We start from the raw sequence: 22,906 nt of genomic DNA, 5'->3' as shown, positions 1-22,906 counted from the left end.
GTACTGTTGTGCATCAAAGCCCAGTAATCTGAATACAGTTTCAGTTTTACCATTAGTTATTAAGGCCATTAGGACTTGGTACCCTACAGCAGTATCATTTATCAGCAGAACAATTTTACATACCAAAAGTTCTTTATCCAGCCAATCTCTGGTAAAGAGACACTATGACTGGATATTTTGTTATGGCTCCTACTACTGTTATGGTTGTTACATCTGAGCATTCTTGAGCTGTAACAGAAGAAACAGCTCTTTAAAAAGGGCCTGATTTCTAAAAATCTCCTACAGGAACCAAAGTAGTTGTGAAAACCAGTCAGTATAACTAGAAACTAAATATGAGCAACAGAGCCCAATAGACGCTTCCCTCACTCCATTTTCCTCATTGGCATATTTGATTTAGAGTTGGAATTCTTTCCTCGGGGTTTCCTCTCAGTTTATACAATTGCATAATATTTTCCGTATTATTCTCTATCCCCTTTTTAATGCAGCTTTACATCAGCAGTGGCCTGAGTATGTTCAGCAGAAGAGGCTATATCCCAGGTACCACAATTCTAGACGATAAAAATATCACAGTAGTAAAAGTCTTTAGATAGCCCCCCAAAGTTTCATGCAATAAAAGTGATGCGATGGTTTTAAGACCCTGAAGAAATTATATACATAACCACTTTAAAAGACTTCAGAAGACTAGCAACACTGTTACCTTGTTTCTATATTAAACTACTTATCTGCTATTTTTTGTAAAACGAATGAACTAAACCTTGAATTCCAGAAATCTGACTTCTAATACTCCTTAGCTATCTCAGAACTATAATATCAAACCCATAAGAAAACATGAAAGTTAGAATATGATTAGAATTAGCTTACATTTCTGAATTATAGAGAAATCTGGAAAAAGTCATCAGATGTTTAATGTTTTTTAGATTATCATTACTGTGCCATGAAAGCAGTGGCAAACCTGGCTCTCCAAAGTTAATTTTCTCAGAACGGCATGTTTTAAGTCTCCCTTGGCTAGCTGCGGGTGGCATCTGGTCTACTGCCAATGTGTCAGACTCTCTGATCATCATCTGAGCTACAAATAAACAAGCATCCAACAGTTTTTTATTTTCATTTTCAGAAGATGAGGACGGAAGTGATAGAAGGCAATAACACCAAACCTAGTGCTCCTCTCCTGGCCCAACGATACCCGAGAATGGTCACGAAAGATGGGCATAGCACTCTCCATATGGAGGGTGCTCATGGGAAAGGCCTCGCATATCTGAAAGATGCTTGGGGAATCTTAATGGACATGCGCTGGAGATGGATGATGCTCGTATTTTCTGCTTCTTTTGTCCTCCACTGGCTGGTCTTTGCCGTTTTCTGGTACCTACTAGCAGAGTTGAATGGGGATCTGGAAATTGATCACGATTCCCCACCTGAAAACCACACTATTTGCGTAAAGTACATCACCAGCTTTACAGCTGCATTTTCGTTCTCACTGGAGACACAGCTCACAATTGGTTATGGCACAATGTTCCCAAGTGGAGACTGCCCAAGTGCAATTGCTCTACTGGCTATACAAATGGTACTGGGACTTATGCTGGAGGCTTTCATCACAGGTAATTAGCTCTTATTTCACTATTAAATACTTTATGAGGTATGATTCAAATAAAGATGTTATGAAGGCACTGGAGGGGGATCAAGCAGAGGATATAGCCATGCTACTGAGCATTCTTAAAAATACAAAATTCCTTTCTGAATGTCTTAACAAGGTTTTACAGTATGAGAAAGACTACAACAGTGTAGAGACAGGAACTAAAAAACTCACTGTGTAATACTGCATGATTCATGTGTAATTATTCCAACTGTTCAGTTCTGTTCTTCAAACTTCCAAATAAGAAGTGTTTTAATTTGAATGCTCTTTCCTGCATTACTCCGGTGTGTGAGAACAGTTAGTAGTATTACCTTTCATATAGATTTCAACAGATCTGCCCAGATAAATATGTATGGCTTTAAATGAACTGTAAAACCCTAAGTAAGTTTGCCCAGGAAAAGCCCGACTTAGTTCAATGGGACACTTCCTGGTAACTATACTTAGTACTGTAGCCTAAGATATGAAAAAGTGTCAATGAATATTAGAGGGTTTTCAAACTCTATTTTATTTAAAGCCATTTTCAATGGGCTAATATACTGAAAAAATTAGGTTATTTCATATCTCTATAAGCTTAAGAATCAATGTAATATAATTAAAATGAGATTTATTACAAATTACACCTACCAGATATGATATAGCAAAGTATTAACACAAAACTCTAAACCGCAAATCAGATGCTGGCTCTTACTCTTCTCTGTAGTAAAGTTAACCAAGATGGTGGCAAATATATTGGCAAAAATTTTAATCAACAATTGATTTTTTAATTGCCCATCAACAGTGTTTTTATGGTTGAAATAATCACTGTGGCAGACTTATATAATTCCTGTATCACTATGAAATATAATGCAAATATTAATGCTAGCACTAACATGAATCAAATACAGAGCCATCTTCCTAATGGTGGTTAGTTTCTGTCTACTATACACCATAAAACTATGCTTAACTGCATGATCAGTATTTCAATTCTCTTTTTATTTAGGTGCATTTGTAGCAAAAATTGCCCGCCCAAAGAACCGAGCTCTGTCTATCCGGTTCACTTACTCTGCAGTAGTGACACACAGAGAAGGAAAGCCACACCTAATGTTCCAAGTGGCTAATACTCGCCCAAGTCCACTCACCAGTGTCCGGATTTCTGCAGTGCTTTATGAAGAACGGGAAAATGGTCAACTGTATCAAACGAGTGTGGATTTTCATCTGGACAGCATCACTTCTGAAGAATGCCCATTCTTTATTTTTCCCTTAACCTACTACCACTCTATAACTCCATCTAGCCCTTTAGCCATTCTCCTACAAAGGGAGGCTCATCGTCATTTTGAGCTAGTAGTCTTCCTTTCAGCTACACAGGAGGGCACAGGAGAAACATGTCAAAGGAGGACATCCTACCTACCATCTGAGATCATATTACACCACCACTTTGCCTCCATGTTAGCTCGAGGCTCCAAAGGGGAATATCAAATCAAGATGGAGAATTTTGATAAGACAGTCCCAGAACTTCCAGCTGCAGACTCCAAAAGTTCCAAGAGGACTGATATGGAGATCCGCATCAATGGACAGCATATTGATAAGTTCCAGATCTGTGAGACTCGTCTGACAGAATAAACTTCTAAAGCAGTATTATTCTTTTTCACTGGACTAGACCATCATGTCAATATTTTCTTTTTCCTCCTCATTTCCTTATCTTCTTTTTTTCACCTCAATAACTTTGACTTCAGAAAAGTGTGCAAAATAAAGAGCAGTGTGTTCATGGTGATGAGCCACTGGATTATCTGCACAAAAAGTCAGGGACAAACAGCACTACAAAAATTCTGGGAAAACAGAAATGCTACCTGCTGAATTCAGTAGACTATGATTAAAATACTGACCCTGAAACATGAGACTTTAAGACTCACAGTCTGGCAAAAACTGAAGTACAGCAGAGTAAAATCTGTAGCAAAAAGGACAAAACTTTAGTAAACATCTCGGCTAAAAAAGAATTTTTACCTGAAAAGCTCAAGAGCCCTCAGATTCTTTGAATTAGTTATGTCTTGCTATAATGGTTACAAGAGAATATGCTGATGTCTAAACATGCCATGAAGAATGCTGCTAGTATTTTCTGTGGCAATGAAATAGCAAGCCTGCTGTGCTTGTTTATTAAGAAAAATCACAAGCATTTGCTGAAGCATTTGTTCCAGCAGCTAAGAACAAGTTCAACATCCGTAGGCATTTCTGTGTTGAAAGTGAACGACAAGAACCTTGATATGTATTAGACTCTTAACACTTTGAACCTGGACTCTTTTCACAATTATAAACAAGCAATACATTTTGCAGAAGAAACTGATTTGTAATTCTCTCATGAAGTACAATCAACACCTCTTGTATCAGCTATGATACAAGTTTAAACTTGCAGTCCTGATATCAGAAGGACACACTGTTGTGCAGATACTCAGTTCAAACAATACAGAGATCAACTGGTGACTCTAAAATAATTATATAAACATGAAGCTTACTATGAGGCTCTGAACTCAGGCCCTGTGCCAAGTTTGCTTCATATTACTAGAAACATTTACCAGAACTAATGCTATTTTTGAAAATGAACACTGTTTTTGAATGGTCAAAGAAACACTCTTATGGGTTCTTCAGATTTTTCAGCTAAAGAGAGAGAGATCAATAATCACTCTCTATTCAAAACCAAGAAAAACTACCAAGTATCATCAACATCACTAAATATTTTCATGTGGAAGGACAATTAAAAGGCTTCTGTCAGAAAACATAAGTATCAATATTTTACTTTCGAATGGCCATTTAGTTATTGACTTGTAATTATGAAGAGCCTCTCCTTTAGCTCTTGAACATGGATAAACATATTTATATGTATATACTAGTGTTGATGTCTTGTTATCAAACCATATCATGAAAGTATTTTCTAAGAAACTGTGTTTCTCTTTACCAAATCAAAAGAATGGTTTTGTGACTAAAGGTAAAGATTTAGAGGCCATGGTCAGTTGTTAACATTGGGGGGGGGGGTGCTCTGGAAAACTAGGTGGTCATAATGATGCAGACTGTCAGCTTCTAACTGCTAAAAGGTCTTAAGGCAACTGAGAAAAAGTTTTTTTATTAAATGCTAATAATGCTGATGTTCCATGTAATGACCTGCTATTGTAGTCAGCCTATACTCAGATGGGAGGAAGTGCATTCTGCAACTGAACATAAGAGAGGAAGCAGTCATGACAACCTTATATTTAGAAGTAATTTATATCTGGAACTGTAGCAGTAGATGCTCATGTTCTCTTATAGGGCTTTGAACATATTATTCCCTTGTCTGTGTTGAGGCTTTAATCTTTCATTCATGGTGAACTGTAATAATGGTTTAGCCCAATGCAGAGATGGAGTAGCAATAGCAATCACCATTTTGGATTAATACACATTAAATTGTATTTATGCTCACTATATTCTTTGTTCATCATGGTCACTTTAAAGATTTCTCTCCCCTTTACAACATTATCAGTCACATAAAAAACCACAATTTTTAATCTGTGTGCAGTTTTAACCTTTTTATGCCCTAATTTAATAAAAATTGCAATCCAACCATCCACCCACCCACTAAAATTTTAACAAGTATTTGAGAAGAGCCCACTGCTTAATATATTCATACTTTTCTACATGTGTAGATGGTCATTTTGTTTGCCTTATCATACTAATCTAATTTCTGATTTAGATACTGATTTACAAATTCAAATTATTCTTGTAAACCAATAGTAGCTATCTGGAGCTATCTGCATATATCTGAGCACAGTGCATGTTACAAGGTATAAAGATGGGTTAGGCAATTTCCAGTGCAGTAACTGTAGACAAGTCCCACTGAAATCAGTGGGCTTAGAGCAGAGTAATCAGCACAAGACTGCACTGCTACTGACTGAGGACTACACTGAAAATATCCTGAGATCTGTAGCTAACTTCCATATGAAAAGCAACAAAAAGTCTTCTGGCACTTTAAAACTAATCACTTTATCACTGCATAAGCTTTAGTGTGCCAGAGCCCCAGTTCCATAAGACACTGTAGCAGTTACCACGGCTATTTCTCTGGAACTGATCATATTAAAAAAGTGAGCATCTGAGCTGTACCTGTCCCTTCCTCAAGCAATATTTATCAATTTTCCACTTAAAATTATTTATTTATTATTTATTTCATTAGATTTCTTGACCACCCTTCCCCGCTTGCGCAGGGCTCAGGGTGGTTTACAACAGACTAAAACCCATTAAAACCATAAAAATTCAATAATAAATCATTCAGCATTTCAGGATTAGAAAACATTTTAAAACAAGATGGTATATCTAGCATTCAGTCATGGGGGAGAAGGGGGGGTGCCAGGCAGATGTAAAGAACCGTTGCTGGCCTCAACCAAAGGCCTGGCAGAACATCTCTGCCTTGCATGCCCTGCGAAACTTTAAAAAATCAGGCAGGGCATGGATGTCATTTGGCAGAGAGTTCCACCAGGCTGGGGCCAGGGCCAAAAAGGTCCTGGCCCTAGTTGAGGGCAGCCGGATATCTTTGGGGCCAGGAACCACCAGAAGATTCTTATCTGCTGATCTTAGTGCCCTTCAGGGAACATATCAGGAGAGGCGGTCCCAAAGGTACGTAGGTCCCTGACCGTTAAGGGCTTAAACATATTTCTGTCCTACTGATTTCAATACAGATACATAAATAACTTCCACTGACAACTGGAAAAGTGCTTAGCTTCCACTGGATCCTCCCCATGTTTTCTTTTAAACATCTTTTATCTAGAAAATCGATAATTAAAAGATGATCTACAATCTCATTTAACCTCAAAACAATCTTGTTGTGAAAGTTTGCCATGATTTCCTCTGAAGAGGTGACTGGCCCAAGAGTACCCACTAAAAATATGTAGATGAGGAAAAACTATGAATCTTTTGTTGCATTTATTGTGCTTCTGCAGATTATAAATTAAAATAAAATGAATGTCTCATTTCTAGGTTTCAAGTGTTTTAACATTTCTCTCTACAAAGGATGGAATGCAGAAACACTTACAATGATCATAACTTTAACTCTTAGGATTCTACCAAAATAGCACAAAAATGCTCTGGAAATCCTTCTATCATTTTGTGTCCTACCTCCAGAGGATGCATGGTAAAATACTGTAATCACCATATACGCATGCAATTCATTACTACTTCATAGAGAACAAGTACTAAAAATTGAGTATCTTCTATTGTGTAGCAGGCATATTGTTGAATCAGTATCTCCAAGTACTTCCTCAGCCCTAAATCCCACTGGTTTATGCTTTGGGTGCTGTCATTTTGCAGCCTAATTTACCCTACAGCAATTTTGTTAGGAAAAATTAGTAAAATCCTTTAGTGTTTACACAATTAAAAGTGTTATAAAAATGGTAAAAAATTAAACTTCGAAATATTAATATAGCAGATAACAAACATTACTAAACTTAACAAAGCCTTGAAGAAACCAGATGAATTAAAGCTATGGAAGACCAAAAACAATAGATTTAGAAACATGCCTTTTAATTCTGCCTTACCAGACTAAGTCATAAGAACAAAAATAGAACAGCAAAACCAAATAACTTAGATGCTTTAAAGGGGATTCAAAGGGCATTAAAAACAGATGAAGATTTATACAATTTTCAGGCACGGATCACCATAGAAATCTGGCATTGTTACAAAATGCAGGATTTAGACATCTTAAAAAATCCTCCTTATACAAAGGAGGGCAAACTGTGTTAGGCTTTCAAATAGGGGTGTGCATTTGTTTACCCGAACAACAAAAAAACCCCTGAGAAATACCTTACCGGTACTTTTTGGGTATTTAAAGCCAATATTAGAGCTACTTTTGGCTACCTATTTAGCTGACCCCAAATAAAAGCCAATATTATTCGGCTTTTATTCGGGCACGGCTATGAGAAGACATTTAATGATACCATGGTCTCTTTAAACACCTTCTGAGTTCACTTGCTGAGTTGCACAGCTTGGAGAGAGCATTTAAAGAAGCTGCAGTCTCTTTAAATGTCTTTCAGTAGCCGAGTCATGGCACCGTGGCAGCAGCGCAGCTTGGAGAAGGGTCTCTTTAAATGCCTTCTCCAAGTCCCATCTCGGTGGCGGCAGCACAACTTGACAAGTGAACTCAGAACTCCCCCGCATTGAAAGTAATGGAGGATGGGGGCACCTTCTTTGGGGGCCCACAGAATTGGACCCCCTGGACCAATCTTTTTAAAATCTGGGAGGTTTTCTGAGGAGAGGCACCAGCAGCTATGCTGCAAAAAAACAGCTCCCCCAGAGCCCCTGATTGATTCTCCATTATACCCCATGGGAACCAATGGTCCCCTATGGGGTAAAATGGAGCTGAAAAAATTCGGGTTCCCAAAATATTTCTTGAATTCTTGCATACCATACCGAAATTTGAATTTGGGAATATCAGGAAATACCGATATTTTCCATGTTCAATATACCTGAACACAAAAATACCATTTTGGGGGGTTTTTTGCACATCTCTGCTCTCAAATCCTCCTGACTTTCTACAGGAGTGGGTGCTTAGCTGCTGCTGGCACTATTAAAATCTCTCTCAGAAGAGTCTTTGGATCCTGTCTTCTACCTGCCAACAAAGGAACTGTTCATCAAAAAACCCGAGCAACTTTCAAAAGCATACCACAATGCTAGAAGGAAACAAAGAAAGAACTCTGCTGTCTCTGTAAAGGGCACGATGGAGAACTTTCCTCCAAATACCTTTTATTAGTCTGATCGATGAAAAACTAGAAATATGACATGCATTAACATATAATGCACATGTATATTCTGTCTAACTGCAAATCTGCATTCTTCTAGACTACCATCGGATAAACAATGCAATCCAAACCAATAAATCACAAATTAAATGTAGTCTGGGCAATCCTGGTCTGTACTTCAGCATTCTGCTAACTAAGTGAGGAGACTTCCACCAGCAGAAGAGGGTCTTCATGCCAGATTAGTTGAGCAGAGTGGTATGTTTTTGGGTGGGAATCTTTGAGCTGCCAAAGATTAAGGATCATGCTTTACAATAACTCTCAACCTCAAAATTAAAAGGATTAATTTTAAATGAAATAAAACATTAAATGTTTAATGTAGGTTGTCTTCAGAAACTCAGTACAAGACTTCAACTTGGCTAAACCTAAAACCTACTTCCCCTTATTTCCTTCAGACTAGGCTGTATCTTATTACCTTAAAGGCACTATAAGCTACATACCAAAATTGTTTCTATATTCTAGATACATGAATCTGATATTATTGATAAATCAAAGAACAGACTGCCACATCTAAACTGCAATTTAAAAAAATACATACACATACCTGGCTCTTTTCGCCCTGGTTTTTCAAATCTCCTGTCGCCCCTGAAAATTTAAAGAGCAATTCTACATAAGCATTCAAAAGCATTTGAACTTTAAAAAATGTCAAAGTTTAGAAGAAAAGTTATTTCAATGGTAAAGAAATTATATGTTGAAATGAATTTTAATTGTTTTAATTGCATTACTTCAACTGAGCCATATAAATTTTAGATGAACTTCAGATTAAAAAGATGAATATGAAGTTGTTAATCACCAATTTAAACTATCCAATTCCCCATATAATCCAGTATTTACATTTCACAAGCCTTTAATGTTAACCATTATTCCTTCAATTTTGTCAATTGCAGTGGGAAAAGCAATCCATGTTCTTTCTGTCTTTAATCTGAAGTTCTCTACTACACCATGTTTGTACCTTCCTGGCTTTTTAATCCAATCAGATTTTAAAATTGAGTTACTTCTGAAAAAAAACAAAGTTACTTACAAAATATAAATATTGTGAAAATCCCTATTGATTGACTGCAAAAATATAAGCAATGTTTTCTCAGTCAACATTTCAGAGGAGGTCTAACCTCATCTTGATCAATCACTGTACCTGTTTCAACTGATTAGTTTTCTTTGAGTGGAATACAAAGAACCAATCAGACTCAACACAAGAGGCCTGTGCCTATCCTTTTTTCTTTGTACCGTTGGCCCACATGTCAAACCATCAACTACTTTAGAAATTCTCCTCAAACTTAAAGCAGTTTGCTGTGTAGTGCAAATACCTCCTGTTCAAGCAGAACAAGTCTGAAACCATGAAGTAACCATTAGGCCTCTTGGAGGTCACAGAACTTGTTCCATAGTTCTTACTAGGGGCATTTATAACAGAAATCCCGAGCCAAACTATACATTAAAATCACTGTTTGGGGTTATTGCCTCAGGTTCCTAGAATGGTATTAAGAATCTGGGATTCTTAGTGAAATGAAACTACCCTTCCAAAAAAAAAACACAGTTTCAAACCTGGATGTTTACTAAGCCAACAGGAGCAGAAATGAGCTACTTTTTGAGGACTCATTACAACAGAGCCACTTTTACAGCATGTGGCTGAGATTTGGAGAGAGATTTGGAGAAGAGAGGGAAGACTGTGTTCCATGTGATTTTGGTGGCATTGCGTGCTACGATTTGCTGCATAGGAGACCCTCAAATTGGCTGTGCATTAAAACTATGTCTGCAGCATGCGTGCAGAAATTTGCTACTTTACTGGGACCCAGGGAAACAAAGCTGCTTTGCTACATGTGCCTAAGATTTGGGGGGTCTGGAGGGGAGAGGGAGGACTGCATTTATGTGCCATGACTGCTGTGCGGGAGACCCCTGAATTGGCTGTGCATTAAAAAAATGGTATCTGCAGTGTGCAGAAGATGGTCCTGAAAATCTAGAACATGAAAACACAACACAGATTTTTTTTTACCTGAACCAGTAACACCCTACTCAAAATGAAGCAATCACAGTAAAATTTTCCCTCCCAAAGCCTGGATATGAAACTGCAACAAAATGTTTCTTGGCATACATCCCTAGTTCTTTATTGACTTTAATCTCTTCTCAAATAATTTCTCTATAAAAAGCACAAATACATTTTCAATAGTTAGTAATTCTCTTTCTGATTATAGGCTTGTACTAATTAATGATTTCATGAAACCATGTCCTTCCAATATTCCCCATGGGATAACATCTTGTTAAGCTAGTATTTTAATTCATCAATACAATCCAATTTTTCATTTCATTTTTAGTTATTCATTTATCCAGTAGTGCTTATAAAAATCTGTACTCTACTGTTGATTCACAGCCTCACGATTTTCAAAATAGCCCCCCCCCCTTTATAAAGAACTGAAGCCCAACTCAACTTACAAAAGTACAAGCATAGATTTGTCACATTCAGCTTTGTCATTTATAGGTATATATACATATCTAATCAGGCCCCCTACAAATGTGAACTTGCAAGGAGAGCCAGAATTGTACCAACAAAGCCAATTACCCAAGTTCCAAAAAAGATGCAAATCGCTTTATATGTTTCTGAAATTACCTTTCCTCCCAACTCTGTGATCTGTGCATTTCTCTGCCCCCTCCACGGCCAAAACCACCCTCAATTTCATCAAAACTTCTTTGGTAGAAACCACTTTCTCCTCGGCCTCTGCCTGAAAAGATAAAATGGTGTTGGGGGGAAATTAATTATATACACATATACAACAATATACAATAATGAATTACAATATCTTGAAAAATACATAAGATCAAGCCTCATCTTTTAAATTATATTTTGGAACAATAAATATAAAAGACCATCTTTCAATAAACCTATCTCCATAAATATTAAAGTCAGTTAGAAATTCCTAATACATTAATTTAATCAAAAAAGCAATCCACATGATACTGTACAACCAAATAGAAATTGTAGGAGATTCTATTTGTTTCTAGCATGCTGCAATTAAATTAGTAATTAATATCATCTGCACATCTGAGTCCTCCACCTGACTACTAAAGGTAACATAGCAAAGTCATCTTAGGGTCAGGTGGAATATTACACCCTGTAATTACCTGTATTAAATTCAATACTAGCACCCAAAATGTTTGAACCACAGAGCATTCTCAAACTATATGAAACTGCTTGGCAGTTGCATTTGACATCACCAGCATAAATCTCCAGGTGTTTTGTACATAATGCTAATCTGTGGCAGGTCAGGTATCAATCGAACATTATACTTTTTTAAAAAACTATTGTTGATATTAATTTTAAGGGACTACTTCCTATACCTAGGTCCACTCATTCAACTACAGTACTTTTTCTGATCTTTACCCATTTCACTAAGTATCTATAATTAAGGTGTTCTTGGTTCAATAAGATCCTTCCTCTCCACATACCATTTTTTCAAAACAGGTCTTAGCACGTCATTATATGTTTTACTTAATGCAGATAAAACATGTCTCATCTATTTGAATGCTTTCCTCCCATCCTTACTACTATTTCATCATATGATAATATTTTCTTATTTTTTGCTAGGCGTTTGATGCCATATTGGTTAGTCTCCTCCCACTGCTGCATATTTCTTAAGAGGGTTAAATCATGTAGCTGTTCAATGGTATCAGTGGAGATATACCTGGACTCAAAGGAGACTTTAAATCATTTCAAACCAAAAAATATAAATTCAAACTTCATTTTCATTCTTGAAACCAGATGAGAATCAGTTTCCTCTTAGGTAATGCTTCATTCGCTGTCCATCTCAGCATCATGTTAAGCCTAGTTGCTTGAAAATATCAAGCACTTCTAACCCTCCAATCTGGATTCCCAGATAAAGCATTATTGCTGCTATTCGAGAAATTTTATCCTTCCCAATGAATCTAAGAATCCATTTTTGCCACTGTTCTATTATTACTGGCCTAGCCACTAAAGGTACTTTATTAAATAGAAAAAAAGTATTTTAGGTGACATAAGGTGAAACCACCTAATCAATACATAGACAGTTTATTCCAGTTAATATCTAGTAATCCTTACAAAGGTCCTTTGGGATCACCATGATTAGAGGTTTATTCCTGCACTTCGCCAAAATTGAATTTATATAATTTTCTCATGAAGTCAGCCTTCATTGATTCTTTATAGAGCACGGTTTTTCAGCAAAGTACTAGCTGCTTTGTACAAGGGACTGGGAATTGGTGGCCCACATGTGGAATCTAATGCATAGAGAGCAAGAGAGCACAAAGGATGGGTGGAGATACAAAACTTTGCACTCTTCTTCACTATTTCCCTACCCTGGCTCCTTTACAGTCTAATTTCTCTAGTGAAAACATTAAAGGGAAGGAAGCCAAGCTAAGAAATTTCCATTACCACCCCAAATTAAACAGAATACTGAATAATTCCATTCTTTCACCTCTCATATGTAGTTTTATTACCTTTCCCACTTTAAACTATACTGTGACTTCCCAGTCAGGTTCATACCAGCTGAAACCATTAGGAGTTAAACTAGAAAAAGTGGAGGGAATAATCACATGGTGGTTATTTCTGTTGCTTTTAACAGCGAAGATATGTTGCATCCTACTTTTTTGCCACTATCCCATTCTAAAACAGCACAAACTTGGCTGGAAAGTTATCACTTCACCTGCAGTGGTAGGAACAGTACAGGAATATCACTGCCCAATTCTATCACAATCTGAGTAAACTCAATAGGAGCTGACCATACAATGAACAAGTGTCTCTACAGACATTCCCCTGGCTATTTAGCTGAATTAATACATACCTTATTTTAAAGTTTCTGTGTTTTCTCAGGGGTGGTGGGCAGGTATCCTCTCAATGCTTGGTTGATTCATTATACTACTTCATTTTGGACAGCAAGTTTAAGAACATTGCACTAGGACATAGGGTCTCATTTTCCTTTTTTACCATCTGCCGGTGGTTCTATATCATTATTTATAACCTGCCCTATCTTCTGAGCTCACGGTTTTAATACACCTTGTCTCAGTTCCTATCAAAAAGCCACTTCACATATTCTCCCATTACTAATTTTATCAAAAGTGGTTGAATATCAGTAAAAACAGAACAAAAGACACATGTAATAACCTATTTGGTTACCTATTAGTACCACAACTCTCTCTCCTCTGTACATTTGGGGGGGGGGGGACTGGGTGCCTTTGCCAGTTCTTTGCACCAGGTTCTCTTGCTTAATGGCTTATATTTAATTACTCAAAACATTTATTCCATCTTTCTTCCAAAGAGAGGAAAGGCACATATGATTACACATCCTCAAAACCTTTACATCAGGTGAACTGGTTTAGTTTTGTTAAATTCTACAAAAACATGTGTTCCCACTACAATGAGGTTACTTTATGTTCACAAAACATCTCACCTCGGCCTCTAGAGGAACTTCGACCTCGAGGAGCCCCTACCACTGTTCCTCCTCCTCGCCCCGTCAATCGCAGGACGGCAGCACTATTTACAGACATAGAGAAATTTCTCTGCCAAAGAAAGGGAACATGAGCGAATTATTTTATAAAAACAAGATCATAAAAGTCAGGCCTATCCTGCTGCTTCCTTGCTGAGGTATAAAATATTACGTGCAACTAAAATCACTTCCATGTGAGATACCAAGTCAAGATGGTAGAATACAATGGCAAATGAGCATCAAAATAGGACCTGGGACACCTAGATTTAAACCCTTATCCAGCCATGAAGCACAGTGAGTGACCTTGGCTAAATTACTTTCAGCCTCACCAAGTGGTTGTGACGATAAAATGGAAAATCGTGTATGCCCCAGAGGGAGGAAAGGACAGAAATGTGAGACACATAGCAAGTGACCAGGGAAGCATCTGAATTTCCAGTACTATATTACCTTCCAATTTTTATCAAAATGAATTTTGTATATGCATTTCATTTTTCAAAGAAGGATGTTCTACAACATTGGGGACATCAGTCATGCAATCACTTGCATGTTTTTATGATGGAAATTCCCAACGGCAAGGAAGAATGATTTTTTTCTATCCTCAGATTAGATGAACCATGAAGTGGCTTATTTTTCAACTCAGCCATACTACAAGTATAAAACAAGCAATCAGATGCCTATTTAGACATGGTCCTTTTATTAGTAACATTGACTAGTGAAATTATGTTGAATGACATAATGATGGGTTGGTTTCTTAATATTTCAGACCATTATAAAATAATTCTTCAAATTAAACACAAAGTATAAGGGGATATGTGAGAATGTCATGATTCTGAGCTAACACTACCACAATCATAGCCAAGCAGGGCAGCTATGCTGCAAAACCTGACCTACCACCCCATCTCTAATTTCCTGCTACCACAGTTAAATTTTAAAGCATCCATAAAAGCCCTTTAAAACTGGGAATGACAGGCAGCCTAGTTCCATACCACCGAGAAAGCTCAGCATGATGCTAACTGTGAACACAGCTATCTCTTTTTCTCACTCTGGGTGCTAGAAATCCAATTATAATTAATAATAATTATATGGCATTGTGTGTAGAATAGCCAGGAGATCCGAAGATTGTCTGGCAGCTGCAAGTTCTAGCTCTTAGAATTATGCACCACTAGACTTGTTTTTAGGGGCTGAGAGAGCTCTGAGAGAACTGTGACTGACCCAAGGTCAACCAGATGGCTTCATGTGGAGAAGTGGGGAATCAAACCCGGATCTCCAGATTAGAGTCCGCCGCTCTTAACCACTACACCAGGAATATTTTACAGATGGGGAAAAAGGGAGCACTTGTGTATGTGTATATGCACAGAGAACAGCTGCTTACTCCACACTGAAGAAATACAGTTCAGCACTATAGCAGCTTCTATGGAGCACCCTCAGGGATTTGGCAGTACCTTCGTAAAGGGTGAGAACAGGCAGCATGGACAGCCCAGAGGCAGGGTACGTCTGGCTTGTCATGACTGCTTGCCTTAGAACAATTGCTACTTGTCCCAGGCAGTTTGCAAACCTATGACGTTTCACCAACTTGGAAAAGTACTTGCACAACGATTGCGCTCTTGCAAAAAAAAAAAAAAAAAAAAAAGCTCACCCTCTTTTGAAGATTAGCATGAGCTGTTTATCATCAGTAAAATAATCTTCCAAATGGTTACTGATGTATGTCACAGGTCATCATTTGTATCACAACTGGTAAACCTACTACTTTTTTCTTTACAGCTATTAAGTTTTAGCACCTATTCTACTTGTTCTAGGACAGTATCCTGCTACCACCTTTTATTAAAAACTAACACAGCATAAAACTTACTGTGTTGAGGCAATATGTGTAACTATCTAGACAAGACTTTACTCATATTCCAAATAAGTTGTGAAATTCAACATCATGTATTTGCCTTCCTCTTCAGCTTCACAAGCATAGTATCCAAAATTTCCTTGTTATCCCCCCGCTGTATTAACGTCAACAGCACAGAACTCGTCTGTGCTAAAGTTTCTTTTTCCCACTAGGCAAGGTTACTAATATTTGTCTTCCATGTGCTCTCCTCAGGTCCTCATTTGTAATTTGGGAGAGTGGGAGATTCCTTGAAATGCCATTGTCTTGTTGGTGAGGGAATGAAGGAAAATCTGGAGGTTTTAAAAATTTACTTGAGTTGCCTTCTTATAAGTTCAGGAAAGAGTACACAGGAAAGAGAGACTGCAGTTGGCTTAAGGCCACTTGGTGAGCTTCAAATTCTGAGTAGCAATTTACATCAAGGTCTTCCCATTCCTCACTCAATATCCTATTTACTGCACTATGTAGGCTGTCTCTAAAGTGGAAAAGGCACGAACTGACAAGTTATCATTCTGTGCTGGTAACTGGCTGTTGTAACTGGGGAGCCATGTCTGGCTGCTCCCCCTTACAGCTGAGCAACAAGAAGGGAAGGTGGAAATTGCTGCTTTTGGCACACAGTGCTGGGATTACCCCATGTTCTATTCACCACCCATAGCTCATAAAATGAAAGGGATGGCTTGTGTACGTATGTGTGCGGGGGGGGGGGGGGGGGGATGAAGTCACCTTCTTTTAGAGTGATACAGCCTCAACTGCTTGAATCTTAGGAGTCCAATTTGCAGTATGCAAGGGAAGTTCCAGGAAAAGATTGATTGCTCACTCAGTACAAACTCAAGAGTTATCAGCCCTGCCTTCTTCTTATAAGTCTATCAGCTTTCACATCTGAGTCCATTTCTCTCAAAAGATGCAACCAACATCACGTCAGCACTGTCTGTACATGTGTATGATATGTGCTCTTGCATTTGCATATTCTAGCATTCTCCCATTAATCAAATTTAAGACTTATAAAGAACTCATTTTTCATTTACTTGAGACCAACCTGTTCTTCTTCTGTAAAAGGTACTAGTGCCAATGGTGGTAGGGACTCCTCCTGTAGAATGGGCAGAAATTCCTTGTCCAAAAGGTCTGAGGGTACCTGGAAGTTAATTGGGGAGGGGGAGGTAAGGGGAAAACACTGAACCTCAAAACACAAATGCCAAAGAAAGCCACTGTGATCAAAAAAGCATGTAGAACTTAAAGTATTTTGTTTCTACTTTCATTTTACATCTTGTAATATTTATCCAGCTATAGTTAGAAACCAAACATTTCCAATACTACAGTTAATAGTGTTCTTGTCTCCCACATGGTCCCTAACAACAAAACATCTTCATGACCCCTGTTCCTATAGTGAAAAAGAACCTGTTTGCTGATGGCTGCTACAGCATGCCACAGCAGTTTTTCCTGCCCAGTCCCTCTACATTAGTGTCAACGGGAATGAAGTGCACTGGAGCAGACTGGAATATGGAATTTGCTACTATTGCTGCAAAAAAGGAAATGGGCCTTTGATAAGATGGATAATTGTGCTCTCGGGTGGGCAAGCAGCAAATATCTGAGACTGGGGTCTAGATCAGGAAGATGTCTATTTACTTCATTTATAGCCCACTTTTATTTCCAATGGAAACCTAAAGTGGCTTACGATGTTCTCCCCTATTTTGGCCATACAACAACACTGTGAGGTAGGTTAGGCTGAGTGTTTTACTGTCCCAAAATCAACCAGCAAGTTTCCATTACAGTGAGATTCAAACCAGATCCTAATACAATGCTCTAACCACTACACCACACTGATTCCAGTTTATTATTGCAATAGCTCTGAAATGGGCATGAGGCTGAGAAGCTGTAAAGTCCACAGAAAGCTTTACAGCTGAGATATGAGATCTGAACGCAGGTCTCCCCACTTCAAGACCACCACTATTTAGTATACAAAACTGACTCTATTGGGAGTCAAAAGACAAAGCAAAGCTGAGGAGGTGAGAGGAGAGGAGGATGAATTGTCACTGTCAGATATTTGACTGCTAGATGGTATTCTGCAATTTGAGATCTAGCCAAGTTCATGGGAATTAGAGAGGATTCTTGCGGTTCCAAGCAACACTGTTTTCTGGAGCTGAGCTGGTGTTATTTGCTCAATGCCCAGAATGTCTAGGTGTTTATTGAGACTTCTAGGCACTGCTCCAAGGGCTCCAATGACAACTGGCATGATGGTCACCTTCTTCTCCCAGAGACGCTCTAACTCTATCCATAGGCCTTGGTATTTTGTGATCTCTTCCTATTCTTTCTTTTCTATTGGCTGTCTTCTGAGATTGCAGTGTCAATGATCCAAAACCTATTTCTCATTTTTAATTTATGCTCCAGGTGTCTGTTTGTAGAAAGTCCCAAAGAATCTCCGTTTCATCATTCTCCATGATCTTTCTTGGTTTGTGCTCCCATGAATTTCTGGTTGATGGTACGCCATTCTTCTTGCACAGATTCCAGTGCAACATAGCTGCAACTCTATCATTACATTCTTTATAGTCCGTTTAAGCAATTTTACTGTAGGCACTGACCATTATTATTATTGTTGGTGGTGGTAGTAGTAGTAGTCAAAAGTACATCATACAAATCCTCACAATATTCCACCCAGCTTCTTCTGGGGAATGTTTAAGATCAGACATATATAGCTTCTTCTTCCAGAACAGAGAGAGCTGTGTCTCCTCGAATAACAAGCAGTGCCCTTTACACATGCACTTGCACAGTGGCACAAGAAGCATATAGTCAAAACACAAAATCACACAGTTTAAAAAGTCACACATTTAGCCTATTAAAAAAATATTTTTTTAATTTATATGTCTGCATAATCTGTCACTTCCCACAAGAACTACAGTTCACAGTTGGACTAATCACACTTAGTACCTTCCAACTACTTAATGTATTAGTTTATACTGTGCTGAGTTATATGGATTTATGAATACAAATAGCTTGGACGTATTTTCAAAATGTTTAAGATATTTTACAGAATATAATATATATGGGGTTTACTTGACTGCATGATTTTGTCTCAGTTCTCTCTGGTATTTGATTTTTATCCTAGAAATAAGCATTGTTTTCTCCCTGATAGGGTATTAAATACACCACTTCCCACATTTACCAAACAACCCTTCTATTGCTACTTACCTTATTATCTTTCAGGAAAAGTGCTAACATTTCTTCTCTCCCATAGCGGTAATCTGCTAATTTATACTTTGGCAAAGCTGGAGATAGAGGTGGAGATGTCACACTTCCACCGCTAGACAAAGCTCGCAGCCTATAACAAAATAAAAAAGAAGGAAATTAATGTGACAAGTTGCTTATATCAAATCAGAGGGTAAGACTTTTAGAGTACCAAAGATATCAAACAGAAACCCAGTGCTGTCCTACAGAAGTAGCTGGAGAAAACTGTTTTACCTAACTTTATATGAAAGGCCTTAGTATTCACACAATACTCTTAAATACACTTCACATAGTATGCACACATATCAGGTGTTATGATATTTCTTGGGTTGATTTCCGGTAGGGTTCAGTTGTGACTGAAGTTGTTTATTCCAGTTTGGTTCTGGTGGGTTAACAGAGACTTGGTAGCCACTCAGGCACACCAGAACTAACCACATTATGATTCCGAACAGCACATGTTGATAAGGTGATTGATGTCATCCCAATGCTGCATCTAGGTTTACCCAAGCTATCCAACAAGATTTAGAAACACAGAGGAAAGGAATAAGATGGCCAAGATCCAAAGAACCACAAAACTAGTTTTGACTGCTCAAAGAGGCTTTACACATTTTTCCTCTAATAGAAGCCCTACTCGTGTAATGTATAGATCCAAAGGGAGTTCTAGATCCAAAGGGAGTTTCAAAAGAATATTGTAATATGGTATGGGAGATCAACTGTACAATGGAAAAAAGTAAAAACAATTCCAAATAACTAGTAGAAGCCCCTCACCTGAGTTAAAGAGGCTTTTTAGGGAGAGGAAAGGAGCATATTCAGAAATATTTGAATCTCAAATACACATAATGGAAATTTAATATATCATATTTTAAAAATTAAAAATACATGCATTCTCTTGCTCAGTCAACATCCACCTCCTCTATTGTGAAATCTCCTGTCTCTTTCCTTTCAGAATATGGACACTGGTAGGCTACTGTACTCTGCACTGGCTTTGGATCATAAAGGTCTAACCATTACAGATACAGCCCGTCAAAGAACTCACCATTTAGTAAAGAGTATACACTTTATTTTTATATTCTGTAAATTTAGTATACACTGATCCGCAGGTTAAAGGTCAGAAAGAAATGCTTTCAACAACATCTTTTAGGAGTTACAGAGACTAGCTGAGCATGCAGGAAGCACTCCACAGTGCACAGAAATGCTATCCCCTTGCTTGCCTTTACCAAGCTGTTTACCTTCACAGCCTGCTCTACAATGGATTGCAGCATGAAAGCAGCAGGTCTCTGTCCTGCCTGCTGCTTTCTAGCTCTTGAAGACTGAATAATATAGAAGCCTAAACAAACCCAAAATGTATAAAATTGTTCCTATATTCATTCTGGTTGGGACCAGCGTGAGTACCACCACCATTACTCATATTCTAAACCAGTTGTCCGAGTTACTGAGGATACAGTAGAAAGATCTGCTTTGTTTAGATAGTTTCCCCACCCCCAAAATGGTTCTTGTTTCAAAAGGAAAAAAAATACAAGTTAAGTGTGGTTTTTGGTTCAGGCTGTTTGACTGTCTCAGACATAAGGAACATATATTTTTCTAATGTCTTACCAAACTCTTAGCTTTGGGATTTTACTTTAAATAAAAACTGTTGTTTTATTTATATGGTATCCAACCCATAATTTGGACAATGAGGAACATGCCTTGGAATTTTACGTTCCAACATCTTCCCTTTTCTGAGTTGGCCTCTGACCATAGTTTTTCATGATATCCAAAGTATTCAACTCTGATTACTACTTATAGCCACCAGATTCAGATATCAGAGTAAACTCCAATCACAACAACCTGGATAAGGAAAAGGGAGGAAGAAGACATTCCCATTGCTCCAAACCATGCTTTGTGGGATCAGCTGTGTAATGTCTGATCTGGGACAACCTAGCTGCTAGGGTATGGAATAGGCTGGGAATTTCCTACAGTCTTCCTTTAAATGGTCATCCCCTTTTATTTTCCCCTTCACTCCTCTTTTTCCACTCCTTCATACATAACAGTTATGAGTGTAATATCTGACAGTGAGGGAGGAAGTTAAAAGCTTTGCTAAGCCAAGACATATATAAAGTATAATTTAGTACCTGGCTTCCACACTTTATATTTTGACAGTTACAAATTGAAGGACTGTGGTTTGTTTCCCTTGAAATGTCTATTAAATACTAGTATACCCAATTATTATGATGAGTCTATATTTTTAAAAGGCTGCTTAATTGACGTCCAGCATGGGCTACTAGTTTTTCACAAAAGGTAGCATAAGTGGATTGACAGAACGCCTAACATGAATAAATTGTGAAACGTGCAATCATTGCAAATTTAGAAATTACAACATTGCTTTGTAGTTTGTTGCCCCCTTGTGGCAGTTGTTCTTATGTCATTTGAGTAAATTCATACCGGTAAACCTTCCACTTTCACATGAATTAATAGCCTAACAAATTAAGCATGACAGAGAGCATGACTGGTATCAGAAGAATCTCAGAATTTCTGAAGCAATTCATGTGTCAAAATTTGGTAAGCTACATACTTTTATTATTTTTATTAATATAGCTGACCCTGATTTTACCTCCAAATTGTTTTACTACCCGGTCAAAACAATTCTCTAACTTATTCAAATAATACTTATCTTTTCTTTAAATAGTATTTAACACACAAACAACACGGTATACTTGTCTTGGCATATTAAATGCTTTTCTAGAATTTTTCATCAACCTGCTAAATGGCTGGATAGAATTTACTGGAATCTTTGAGCAGGTTCATGAGTGAGCCTCTTAGTGAGGCATCACATACACAGAAGGCTCCACACATACCTGCAGGGTCGGTGCTATTATTAGGCCAACCTAGGCAACTGCCTAGAGCGCAGGAATCAGAGGGGCACAGAACTGATGCCAGCAATGGCATCCCCCTGTCCTCCTGCTGCTCCTAAGGCATCCTATTTCTGGTTGGGGCAGAGGCAAAGGAGGGAGGTGGGGGGGATTTGTGCAAAGGACAATGAGACCCAGTCAGCCAATGAGAAAAGGCCTGGGTGCTGACATATCTGTTGCTGAGCAGAAGAGCCCCAGAACACAGCCCAAGTGGCAGATAAACGGAGGTGCACAAAGCTGCTACGTTGTATTGGATCATCAGCCTACTGCTTGTCCGCCAGTCCTGGGGGCTGTGGGGAGGTCTGGAGATCAAGTCCCATGAGGGAAGGTGGGAGGAGCTGGGTAGGTTTAGCCTGGAGAGGAGACAACTGAGAGGTGGTATGATCCACCCTCTTCAAGTATTGGGCTCTGCTTTGGAAGTTTTGAAGCCGCAGAGGCTCGATGGCCACCTGACAGCAATGAAGATTCTGTGAATTTAGGCAGATCGAGAGAGGGCGCAAAGGGGCTCTCAGAGTGGCCCTTCCTTGCATGCCCAGAGTCAGACCCATCACCACCACTTTGGGATCAGGAAGGACCTTTCCTCCAGGCCAGATTGGCCCAGGAATCCTGGAGGTCTTTTGCCTTTCTATGGGCACAGAGCAGGGGGCCCTGGGGGAGTGAGAATGGAGATAGCTGTGGATTTCCTGCATGGTGCAGGGGATGGGACTAGATGACTCTAGGGGTCCTTTCCAGCTCTATGGTTTCTGTGTTTCTAAGGCAGTCTTGTCTGTTCAGACTGGCAGCGGCTCTCCAGGGTCTCGGGCAGAGGTTCTTCCCATCACCTCCCACCTGATCCTTTTTTAAACTGAAGCTGCTGCCAGGGATTGAACCTGAGATATTCTGCATGCCAAGCAGAGGCTCTACCACTGAACCAGGGTAGGCCCTAAGGCAAAAGAGGCAGAGGGGTGAAAGCAAAGGTGATCTGGATCCTTGAAACCTCCTCTGCCTGTCCTGTTCCTCTTGGAGCTTCCTGGGGAGGGGCTGCATACCCTCTGGACTGTGAACAAGGGTGGATTGTGAGAGTCCCACTC

General features: G+C 38.7%; 2 protein-coding genes across 3 annotated transcripts in view; one reads left to right on the top strand and one right to left on the bottom strand.

Annotated features, from left to right (window-relative positions):
• GIGYF2 (GRB10 interacting GYF protein 2) overlaps positions 1-22,906 on the bottom strand; it is a 100,374-nt gene that overhangs the window by 40,108 nt on the left and 37,360 nt on the right. For both annotated transcript variants that reach the window (XM_015426851.1, XM_015426850.1), the window contains exons 3-7: positions 18,913-19,042; positions 16,766-16,861; positions 13,824-13,932; positions 11,012-11,123; positions 8,957-8,997 (exon numbers count right to left, since the gene is read on the bottom strand). In XM_015426851.1, coding sequence (XP_015282337.1) covers positions 8,957-8,997; positions 11,012-11,123; positions 13,824-13,932; positions 16,766-16,861; positions 18,913-19,042 — 488 coding nt within the window. The remainder of the gene's footprint in view (positions 1-8,956; positions 8,998-11,011; positions 11,124-13,823; positions 13,933-16,765; positions 16,862-18,912; positions 19,043-22,906) is intronic.
• KCNJ13 (potassium channel, inwardly rectifying subfamily J, member 13) lies at positions 1,115-3,226 on the top strand. Its single transcript, XM_015426852.1, has 2 exons — positions 1,115-1,592; positions 2,607-3,226. Exons 1-2 carry the CDS (start codon positions 1,115-1,117, stop codon positions 3,224-3,226), a joined length of 1,098 nt encoding a protein of 365 aa, XP_015282338.1.

This window comes from Gekko japonicus, unplaced genomic scaffold, assembly GCF_001447785.1.
Source record: "Gekko japonicus isolate JY-2015 unplaced genomic scaffold, Gekko_japonicus_V1.1 scaffold14, whole genome shotgun sequence".
NCBI lineage: Eukaryota > Metazoa > Chordata > Lepidosauria > Squamata > Gekkonidae > Gekko > Gekko japonicus.
The sequence above is the reverse complement of the archived record's forward strand: the minus strand, read 5'-3'. Positions and strand labels throughout refer to the sequence as shown.